Below are 12,232 nucleotides of genomic sequence, written 5' to 3' on the forward strand. Positions count from 1 at the left end.
GCGAGATTGATTGATGTGCAGTCATTTAAAGCATTGAAATTATTACTGTATTAATGGTAAATCCTTGTAAGCATGATATTTACATAATAGATATATGTATGTATTCTAGTAAAATGTTTTAAGAAAAAAATTAAGGATTGTCATGGGTTAAATTTTTATAAATTATTAATTAATTTGTTCCCAATAACTAGCACCCAAAGTGGTTATAACTACCCAAAATCCCAAAAATTTCAACATTCAATTTACTTGAACTTAAGAAAACGATCTGGTTGACAGCTGTCATAAATCACTTATATGTCAAAATTTATTAAAAATAACAATAATAATAAATTAAATAAAAACAAAGTTGAAAATAAACTTAAATTAGCTAAAAAAAAAACGATCGCAAAGAGGCACCAAGAAAAATGTTTCTTATAAGTATATGGAATAAATGTTTGCGCCTAAGTACAAACTAATCTACACACACAAACATTTAAACAGTCACAAGTAGCCAGTTTTACGAGTTTGGAATGTCAGTACAGAAACAAATAAATTAAAAAAAAAAATAAATTCAAAAAATCGTTAAAACACACAAGAAATTTGAAGAAATGAAATGTGAAAAAATAAAACATTTAAATCAACAACAAATCCCAGCTGAGTGGCAAAAACTTTGCTGCTGTAGAACCAGAGCGCAAGCGCTTGTGCGATGAAAAAGTCCAGCAGTTTGACGCCGTGCGTCTAAAAATATTTAACATACTTATATTTTAGAAAACAAAAAACAAGTTTCAAGAATTTTAAATGTTGCCTTTTACAAAGGTATAAACGTAGTTAAAAAGTTCTTTTTTGCGACGACACATTTAAAAAGATGCAAAGCGCAGATTATCTATTTAAATATAATAATGACAAAATTAAGCAAAATCATTATGTTGTTGCTGTTGTATTTTTAGAAATAATTTATGTATGTTGCCAGCAACACACAGCGGCAGATGCTGACGAAAATTAATAAAACAAATTTTTGGACATTCATTAATGAGCGCAAGTGCGGGGCTAAATGCCGGCTTAGCTCAGCTTGTGTGACTTTTTTCTTGATCACGTCAACAAAAAGCGTCGTCACACTAAAAAGAAGCAGCCTTTGGGCGAAATAAATTAACTAAATTGAAGTTGTCAAACACAAACTAGTGAAACTATTAAATGTGATAAACTTAAGTTGCTAAACGAAAAACATGTATTCGTTTGCACGCGTATTTCCTGGTATTTTAATTGATTATTTTTTAAGTTAAATTTTTTATGACACATTTTTGTGTCAAATGTCAGAGGTTGACTATTTTTAAAACGTAATTTCAGTTTTCTTTAAATAATAAAAAAAATATTTTATAAATTATTTAGATATAATACATACATATATGAACTTAAAATTGGTTGCCAATGCTCAATTTATAATTATAGAAAAAAATAGAAGATATATTGAGAAAATCCAAAATAATTTTCGTAGTTAATCGCCCGAGTTTTAATTAAAAGAGAAAAATGATTGAAGTGAAAGTTTAAACAATTTATTTAACAACAGCGCGCCAGTCATTTCCGTTTTTCGCTATTTGAAATTTGAAAATTTTTTCCTTAAAAGTCGAAAAATGATTTGATTCGTGAAAGCGTAGTAATTAAATAATTAAAAATAATCAATTAATTAAAGATATTTAAAAAAAATAATTAAACTTAAAAAACGTATTTTGTTGAATGAAATTTAAAATATAGCAACGGGAATTATACTAAAGTGATTTCTGTTTACAGAGAGGATTTAATAATTTTTATAAAAGTAGCTAGTAATTTATTACTATTCATATATTTTTAGATTTATGTGTGTATTATTTCGGAAACCACTTTTAATAAATTTTTGTATTTTCAACTTCATTCAAATTATTTTATTAATTTTTAAAATTATTTTTAGTTAATTTAATTTTTTAATTATCTCAAATTAATTAATATTTTTAAATTATTTTCAATTTATATATATTATATTTATATATATTTTTAAAATTGACTGCTCTTTCAAAACCTCTTCGGGAGAATTAAACTTAAATTTATATAAAAGATTTTTTAATTTTAATTTCATTAAAATTTATACATAATTTATATTTATTTAAAAATATAATGTTAAAATAGTCACAAAATAGTCATAGTTTCACAAAATAAAAATTTTTGGCATAAAATAGTCTACAAATTAATAATAAAGTATATTTTTTTTTCAAATACATATTTTTTAATAATTACTAATTTTTTTTATAACTGATAATAGCAAAATTATTTTAAGTTGGTAATAGAAAACTAACTAATATAAATTTATTTTAAAATATCAAATAGCATTAAAGTGCTTTTATAAACAAAATTTTTAAACAAATATTGGCAGCGACATTTTAATAAATGTCATTTACATATATATTTTTTATAATAAATTTTTTTTAATATTTTATTTTTATAATTACTATTTTTTTTATTTAAAATTACAATTTATAATTTTAAAAATATATTTAAAAGTTAGTTGCTTATTATTAATTTTTTGCATAATTTATTAAAACAATATTGCTTCTAAATAATTTAATAACTTATATTAAAAATTCATGCTTATTTAGTTTAGTGAAATTTTAACTTTTTTCTAAGTATTTACAAATATGCTTAAGAAATTAAACCAGTTTGACGTTTTTAAGGAAGAAACGGCCTACTTCACTTGCCAAGCACAAAAGACTTAAGACACGAACTTGTTACAAAATAAATTGACATGCATGCATATTTCGTACTATTTTACCACATTAACCAATAAAAGCACTCAATTTAATGGCATAAACTATTTCCTCAAATCAAATAATTACAAATGTGTTCAACTTTCAATGATTACATAACTTTCTCACTGACCTTGTTAAAGCACAGGAAGCAACAATCTATTTCTTAAACTGAAATTTAAAGAAATCAAATTTTTGCAATTTTCCACTCAAACAGCTTAACTGCTGGAAAGTGTAGCAAAATGGCTTTGATTTCCTTGCAATTTATAACACACAATCGCATTAAATTTTTAGCACCAATTGCATAACCGTATAACTGTAAATATGCAAATTGAGTGCCACAATTTAGTGAAAGAATGAAGTGGCGCAAACACAAAATTTCCATACAATTTCTTAAGCAGAAACAATTTTGAAAATTAATTTTGTATACAAATATGCCAGTAAAATTTTATTTATATTGACTTTTTTCAATTAAAATTATAATTTTTATATTTTAATATTCAATTAAACAAATTAATAAATTATGCTATTTGTTTATTTCCCCTTTCCTTTTCTAACTGCCATTATCCATCCAAATTTTAATATGCCACAATCACTTGTGAAGTGAAATTATATTCACATTTGTGAAAAGCAGACTTCGCCACGGGTATTTTTGCATTCCGCAATGTGTAAAAAATTGTATTTTATTACAATAATAAAAACACACACAGCTTTGCATTGCGTGTTATGGCTATTGTCTACTAAAAACGCTTTCTAAACGCCACCACAGCTTAAATCTTTGCGAAGTTCGTTGAAATTAAAAAAAAACCTATTTTAAATTTTTTACATTATATATATATATATATAGAGATAATATCCCAAATTGCTTAATTACATAATACAATGAAGGATGTAAAAAAAATTATTATTTTTTAATATATTTGATTACTTATAAGGAAAAATTTAATTTTAACAATCAAATTCGCTAAAATTAACATTAAAAAAATAAAAAATAATTCCTTTCCTTAAGGAAAACACAAAAATTAAAATTTTGTAATACATTACATACAATATTTTCAAACCTTATGATAATATTTTTCAGAAAATATTACGTACTACAATGAGCAAAAAATAGTAAGACTTTGTTGATAATTTATAATTTTTTATTTTTTAATTTATTCTTTAAATTTACTCTTCGTCCCCCTCAAAGCAATTCTCCTTAGCCCTAATACACTTGTGTCAACGTTTTTTCCAATCCTCAAAACAGTTGTTAAAGTCTTGACCTTGCCACAATATTCAGCGGATTGAACGTCTGATTCCGGGTCGTAAGCATAGATCCAAATCTCATCGCTACTAATAGCACTTTTCATGACATCCTGATAGTCGGTAAGCACCGTTTTATAAAGCGATTGAGCGATTTTGGAATCAACCTTTCAAAATGGTATACACTGATCCTTTCGTTATTCCAAAATGCCAGTAGGATTTCTGATTATCGTCGAATCTCAGGCACCAATTCGTTTATATTCATGGCTGTCCTTGACGTGGTACGTCGTCAAAACGTTCTCGGTCCTCCTTTAAATAATTTAATTTTTACCAATAAAAAACACTTGCTTGCGACAAACAATTACCAATACTGAGAAATATAGTTTTTGTTCATTTTTTTAATTTTCAAATAAAAAATAATAAAAACTTTAGTATTCGATTTTTTTAGGAAACTTCATGTCAATAAAAGAAAAAACGAATATTTAGTAATATAAAAAATTAAGTTCAATATTTTTCGTTTGTGAAATATTTTTCAAAGGGAGTTAAAAAATATATTTTGTTTCTCTAATTAAAGCTTAAATTAATGGAAATAAGTTTTTATACATTATTATAGATGAATAATTAATTTAAATTTTTTTTTACATTAATTTATTTAAATTAAAAACAATTCATTTTTAGAATATTTTTAAAACTTGCGGAATGTTTTGAAATATATATGTACTATGCATGAATATTTATTTATAAAATATAACTTTGAATATATATATATATTCGCAATAAAAAATGAATAGTCTATGCATTCACATAAGCTGCATAAACACTTAGCTTCATGCACACATATATGTACATATATGTATGTCTATTACTTGCACGTGTCTAAGCCGCCCACACACCGCCTTACCGCTGGGCCTGTGCATGCACACGCCCTACCATTTGCTTGATCAGCAGCAAATTTATTTAAAAAAAATGCAGAGTGCCACCTTTTCATACAATATTTATATATATATATAAATGGAAATATAAATGTTTATATATATATTATGTATGTATATACATATACTTATATCAAATTTTAATCGCAAATGAAATTTATACCAATGCCTTGCACTGTAGAATACGATTACATTTCGTTTACTATTGTTGGCTGTTTTTCAATTCTTAACTAAAGTACATATGCTTTATTTTTACGGCTGGCATGCTTGTATTACTAATATTTTTTTCTGCGATTTTTAGTGAAATAATAGTATGACTCATTAAGTGACACAAACATAATAACATATTTATGCAATTCACACAAAGTAATAGCAATGAATGGAAACAAAATATATTTTTGAAAAATATTTAAAAAATTTGCTAAAAAAAAATTATTTAAATTATATTTTTGAAAAAATATTAAAAAAAAATTGTAAAATATTTAATAAATTTATGAAAAAATATTTAAATAAATTTTTAAAACAAAATATTTGTTTTTGCTTCACATTTCCTTCAAACTGCATAAAGCTCATAAATTTAGAAAAAAGACATTGAGAGTAAATTTTTGAAAAATATGTTTTTTTCTTCACGTTTCCTTAATATTTACATTAAACGTTTCAAAAAGAAGGATTTTGAAATTATTAAAAATAAAATTAGTTAATTGTAATTTTAAATAAAAATAATTTTACATATATAGAATTGTGATGTTTTAATACACCAAAATAATTTGTAATTTCCTTTTCTCTTTAAATTTATTTCATACTGAGTTTTAACTAAAATTAACTCTTTTTATTACCAATATGTGGCAACACCTTTTTATTGTACCGTATATAAAAACGACCTTCAGATAATATAAAAATATTTAAATGTAATTAAAGTAAATATAATTAGCTGCTGATCAAATAAACATATATTTGTATGCACTGAGAGGGCTTAGAGAGGTTCGGTGATCACCACTTTAATCACATAATGATTGCCACCTGCGCAGCTGACATTAGCCAGCAGTTATTCGCTGCTTCTGTGCGCTGAGAACAAATAATCGATTGTAATCCAATTTGCGCTCATGTTTTTGCAAGAAAAAATATAATGCTTAACGATGATTATTATAAAAACATTTAATATTCTTTGTTGTTCTTCATTGAGAATAATTTTTAGTTCCATATATAATATTTCAAAGCTGTTGGCTATTTAGAATGCATTTAATGATGGATTGGGTGTTATGTGTGAAAAACGAGTGCCTGACAAGGAATTTATTTTAAAATTATTTTAAAAAATATTTTTTAATGTATTTCTAAATTTGTTCTGGTAATAAAACCAAAAATTTATTAAAGGATCAAAAAACTATTTTTTTTTTATTTTTGTACCGCTTCTTAATAATAAATAAAATAAAAAGTTTTAATAATTTTTTTTTCTTTTTTCTAATTTTCACAAACTGATATAAATGTATGGAAATAAAAACAAGCAGAATAGAGTAGGTTTATGTACGCATAAAATATTTTCATTTTAAAAATAATAATTATTTACAGAAATAGTTATTAATGAATAAATTTTTTATGTACAATTTTTGAAATAATTTACATATTATTTAAAATATTTTTAAATACAGTCTTGATTATTATTTTAATTTGTTATTTTGAAATCAGTGAAGGTATATTTTATTTTCAAATATGATTTTTAAAGCTTTATTTTGTTATAATATTAATTAATTTATTATTTTTTTCTTTACAGTTAACTTTTAGAAATTATTAAGCATCAACATTATTTACAAAATGTCACACAACATTAGAATTTTATTGGCGATCATCGCTTCAATTGTCACAATATGCTCATCACTGCCAGATGTAAGTAAAAAAAATTATATACTAAATATTTTGAGAAAAATGCGATAATCTAAGCTCCTGCGTCGCCAACAAAAATATGCTATTACGAGCGTTGGAGATTGCTTAATAGCAGAGAAATTTCGTTGATAAATTTGAAATTATTATGCAGTCGCGAAAGCTTTGTACGAGATTTAGTACAAGTGCAATATTTTCCTTTTATAATGATTCACAAAATGATGCTAGATTTAGATTATCTGGAAAGATATGTAAACCCATATTTCTAGCTATCAGTTATACTAGGTATTTCGCAGTCTATATATGTATGTATAATAGTTGAAAAAGATATATTGCGTAGCATAGTACGAAAGAGCTTTCATGAAAAAGCTCCGAAAGTTGAACTTAAACATATTTTTTTTTCAAGAATTCAAGAGCTGCTTTACTTTAAAGTGAGTTGTTGAGAGCTTAGCCAACTTGCATAGTGAGATAACCGAGAGCTTTCTTTCTCCGTTTACAAAAAGCAAAAACTTTTTCCCAATCAAATTTGAAGAAAAGAAGATTTCCACCTTAATAAAAATTTAATCAATGAAAGCTTATGCAATGCTTTAACAATAAAAGCTCTATGAAAGCTTAATTTTTATTTATTAGAATCATCAACTGGTATTTTACTTTAAAAAAATTTAATATTATAGCATTTATTTCAGCGAAATTCTTATTAAATCCTCTATGAAAGCTTTATTTTTATTTATTGGAATAAGCTTTCTCTCTCCGGTTACAATAAACAAAATCAAATTTGAAGAAAAGAAGTGGAAATCTTAATAAAAATTTAATCAATGAAAGCTTATACAATGCTTTAACAATAAAAGCTCTATGAAAGCTTTATTTTTATTTATTAGAATCATCAACTGGTATTTTACTTTAAAAAAAATTTAATATTATAACATTTATTTCAACAAAATTCTTATTAAATCCTCTATGAAAGCTTTATTTTTATTTATTGGAATAATTACCTGGTATTCTGTTTTATAAAATTTAATATTATAATGATAATTTCAACAAAATTATTATTAAATTCAACATGTCTTTTATGGCTATCATAAATTGTGCTGCAAAAAAATGTTTGTGACATCGCTAGTAATCGGCTGACACAGCCAAATGATCGATATGGCGATCTAAAAGCTCACGAGAGCTTTTAGAAGCTCTGAGGTTATTTATAAGTTCAATCTATGGGCATACGTTTCTTGTAAACAGAGACACAATTTAATTGATATTGACCTGACTTAACTTTTTTTAAGCTGACGCTTCGTAAAAGCTTTGACTGCAGCTTTTCTAAATATAAATATCAGCCACTGGGTATATTCTGAAATGGTAGTATTTCAAATTAAGACTGCAAGACCATGAAATATCGAATCCTATGCAGGAAATTAGTTTCAAGCAATCTTCATCTCTAGTTTATTGTCCTTGATAAAACTAATATTTAATGATTAACTAATATTTACGTAAGTCATAGTGCATTACTCAACTCCGAATCTTATATTTTAAAACTCCATAGATTTATTTCAACTTATACTTAATAATTCACTTCAAATGCAGCGTGGCGAATGTCTTGATGGCTAAATTTAAAAGTTTTCTATTTATGACCATCTGTCCATTAAATTAATCGCATGGCGTACAACTACCTCCAAACTAACCACACTTACATAGTTACATGCATTTCTGGCAACGCCTGCTGTGTCATTAACAGTCAGCAGAAGGCTTTGAATACTAAATATGAGACCAAAGAAACAAACAACGGCAACACCAGCAAAAAACAATAGACTTGAGTCACAAACGTGCAGTAAAGCAATGCCAATAGTGACGTGCCGCCGTGAGGGCTAATAATATGCAAATTAGCACAAATCATAGAAAAATAAAAAAATATCGCATGCGAGAAATATACAAAAAAGTTGCGTGCAGTAAAGAATGCGTGTTTTTCTAAGCAAAAAAGAGTATAATAAATAATCTAGTAGAAGAACTGATAATCATTAACCAGAGAAAAAACCAGAAAATCGACGGACAATTAAATTACTTGCAGAAGGGCGTCATCAGCTAAAAAAACAACAAATTATTAGTAGCGCAGATATATTGAGAATGCACTAGTGATGGCTTTAGAGCGGACAAGCTCACGTACTTTGTTTGAAACTTTGATACTTTTGTGCTTAGAAGGTCGTCGATGGACACGATTACTTTTTACAAATATAGAAATAGGCATATAAATTATGCATAATAGCATTTGTGAGTGGTTTTTTAATTTTGTAGTATTTTTAAATTTTTTTCGTCGCGGCCTATGTGTTGACATGCTTTGCAGTTGCTGTTAGCTGGCGTCTGCGCGTACCCACAACAACATTGTCGTCTATGTGAACCAGCAAACTGCATGCACTCAACATAATAAGGCATAGCACGGCGTACAAAAGCATAGCACCGCATAGAAGCCCATAGAACTACATAAGAGCATATGTACATGTGTATATATATATAATTTGTATATAACTGCATAATCTGAGTTAGGTTACACTCCAAGTAGCCAATTGTCCGCCAAGTTATACAATTGCATTTAAATGGGCGTTTAGTTGCTCAGATAAAGTAAATATGCTGTCATTTCGGTTGACATATTTCTCAATGAAATAGACATGAAATAGTTTTTTTCTTATTTTAAATTTTTTTTTTTATTTTTTTGTCTGCCTATTTTATTTTTGTACAATTCTTGCTTACTCAAGCGCTTTTCAGCATCTGCGAACCGTCAAAAGCTGAAAAATATATGAACAACAACCGGCTAAAGTGCTTAATCGGTTTTTGATTGAATTTATTTATTTATTTATAGTAGACTTCTGCACGAACTGCAATAAATGAACTTTTGTTTACTGCCTGCATATTTTCATATTAAAATGAAGCTTGGGCTATTGCATTAATTACGGTATCTCATTTTGATGCCCTCAAAAGAAATATGGTCAAGGTCGACTGACGTTATTTGCGGCCAAGAAGTTTTATTTCGTTGTGAGTGCACATGTGATTAATATTTCCAGTTTACAAAAAAAAAAATTGTTTAAGAAGCTTGAATTTTTTATGTGGTTCAATAAAGCATTTAATTATGATTTTTTGTAACCATGACAACCCTTAGAAGGGCAACTTGTTTCCAATACTCTATTAATATTATTAAAGTAGAACTTGATTCCAATACACTATTAATAGTATTAAAGTACTTAAAGTGTCTTAATTGAAAGTTTTTTATTTGATTATGAAAATATGGATATGTTCAAAAACCTCATTTTTCCTAAAAAAAATAAAAATAATTAGTAAATGAAAACTTTTTAATAAATATTGCTTGTTTTGTGTATCAAACTGACCAACTGACTCTAACTTTGTACGAATAATATATATTTATATTTAAATTGATCATCAGGGTAAGTGGCAACACTATTTAAAACATTTTGCTGAAATTTCTACATACTAAATCAAAATTCCAAAATTTAAATATTGCAACGAATTTTCGAATTTGAGACAACTTTTCACCTTTAATTACTACAGATGGCAACCCTGTAATTTAAAGCGCTATAATATGATAATAATAGTCAAAAAATTATAAAAGTTCCAACTTTATTATCAATTAATAAATTTTATAATTGTCAAAAATTATTGGCAACCCTGATTAGAAGAACCAGCTCTATTATTTTACAATTTTTTTTTTTTTTTTTTTTTAATAATAATAATCCCAACGATTACCCGCCTCCCGCCCAACCGAAGCGAGGGGCGCAATCCGCGAACGAGCGGAATTAGCCGAGTCATAAAAGGCAAGAGAGTTTTAAGCGTTGCGATCTTAAGCTGCTCAGCTACAGAAACAAAAATTTCAACAGCCGAAATTAAGAATTAGATTAAAGTTTATAATTATTAAATGTTACTTGTTAAGAGTAGATAAAATAATTTTTTCAATGGTAAAGAGTGAGTCTGTTAGATCAAATGTGCTGGAATGAAAATTGAAATCATGACATATACGGCGGAATGATTCGTTTGACTCAAAATTTGTTCTAGAAAATTTTAAAAGTAAGGGTTTAAACTGCCTGGTAGGGCGAGCGGGAACGTTAAAATTAATATCAGATAAGAGAGATGGGCTACAGACTGACCCATTCATGAGTTTTACAAGAAATATTATACCAAGCATCTCCCTACGACTAGCGAGTGTCGGGAGATTTATAAGTTTTAAACGGTTAGTGTAAGGGGGAAGATTTAAACTGGAATCCCAATGCAAATGATTTAAGGCAAAAAGTAAAAAATGTTTTTGAACGGACTCTAATTTATCCGAATGGACTTGGTAACTAGGGTTCCAAACCACAGAAGCATACTCCAATATAGGCCTCACAAGAGATGTAAAAAGAATTTTTGTGGTAAGCGGATCTCTAAATTCTTTAGACCAACGTTTAACAAAACTAAGAGCGCCTTTAGCTTTAAAAACCGTGGAAGATACGTGAAGATTAAAATTGAGTTTGGGGTCCATAGTACGAAAATCCTCAAATTTTCAATTTGCAATGCAAAAAATTGTAATAGTTCTAAATTTCACATATATTTTTTCCTTGCATTCGTTATTAATTTTCAGGCTCTATCCATAGTTAAACTTAAGTTAAATAATTTCAAAAAAAATACCGTGCAATAGTCGCTACTAAAAGTGCAAATAATAATAACAATGGCTTTAATTCATTCCGACAACTGTATTTCTGGGAAATTACACAGTTACACCTCTGTGTGTATGCGCATACACTCATGTGCATAATCGTTTCTAGCTGCCTGTGTTAAATTAAAAGCTCACGCAAAATTACACAACTCATCCTTCCCGCGCTTGGCCTCAGCCCGTGGCCACAGTTGAGGGTCAAAGTCAAGTTGCCACATCCAACAGAAAATAACACTGCGAACCTTACACATCGAAATATGTAATTTTATGTACGCGTGTGTGTGCGTATTAAAAAATTGTTGTGCATACACAATTAGCTGGCAATTAGGCACAAAAAAGCGAAAGAAAAATTAAAAAGCACTGAGCACAAAAAAAAGTACACAGCTTGCATATGTATATTTTGGATGTAAAGTTTTTTATAATTTTTGTGGTAAACTTGTAGTGCATACTACTATGGGCGAAAAATAGTAAGACTTTGTTCACAATTTTTAAAAAATACTTTCAAAATCTATGTCGTCCCCCTCAAAGTAATTCCCCTTGCCCCTTGGCCCCAATACACTTGGGCCAATGTTTTTCGACTCCTCAGAACAGTTGTTATAGTCAATTTCCGGAATAACCTTCAATGTGCGTAGCAATTCATGTTTAATGTTTTCAATTGACTCAAAACAGTTTCCCCGTAGCGGTTGTTTGAGTTTTCTCAATAGCCAGAAGTCAGGCGGAGCTAAATTAGGCAAATACGGTGGTTGCGACAC

The 12,232-nt window shown here is 27.5% G+C and overlaps 1 protein-coding gene across 7 annotated transcripts in view; it reads left to right on the forward strand.

Moving 5' to 3' along the window:
* LOC126757634 (A disintegrin and metalloproteinase with thrombospondin motifs 5) overlaps nucleotides 1-12,232 on the forward strand; it is a 160,593-nt gene that overhangs the window by 25,186 nt on the left and 123,175 nt on the right. For all 7 annotated transcript variants that reach the window (XM_050471694.1, XM_050471696.1, XM_050471697.1 and 4 more), the window contains exon 3: nucleotides 6,693-6,805. In XM_050471694.1, coding sequence (XP_050327651.1) covers nucleotides 6,734-6,805 — 72 coding nt within the window. In that variant the 5' untranslated portion in view covers nucleotides 6,693-6,733. The remainder of the gene's footprint in view (nucleotides 1-6,692; nucleotides 6,806-12,232) is intronic.

The sequence above is a fragment of the Bactrocera neohumeralis genome, chromosome 4 (genome assembly GCF_024586455.1).
Source record: "Bactrocera neohumeralis isolate Rockhampton chromosome 4, APGP_CSIRO_Bneo_wtdbg2-racon-allhic-juicebox.fasta_v2, whole genome shotgun sequence".
NCBI classification, from domain to species: Eukaryota; Metazoa; Arthropoda; class Insecta; order Diptera; family Tephritidae; genus Bactrocera; species Bactrocera neohumeralis.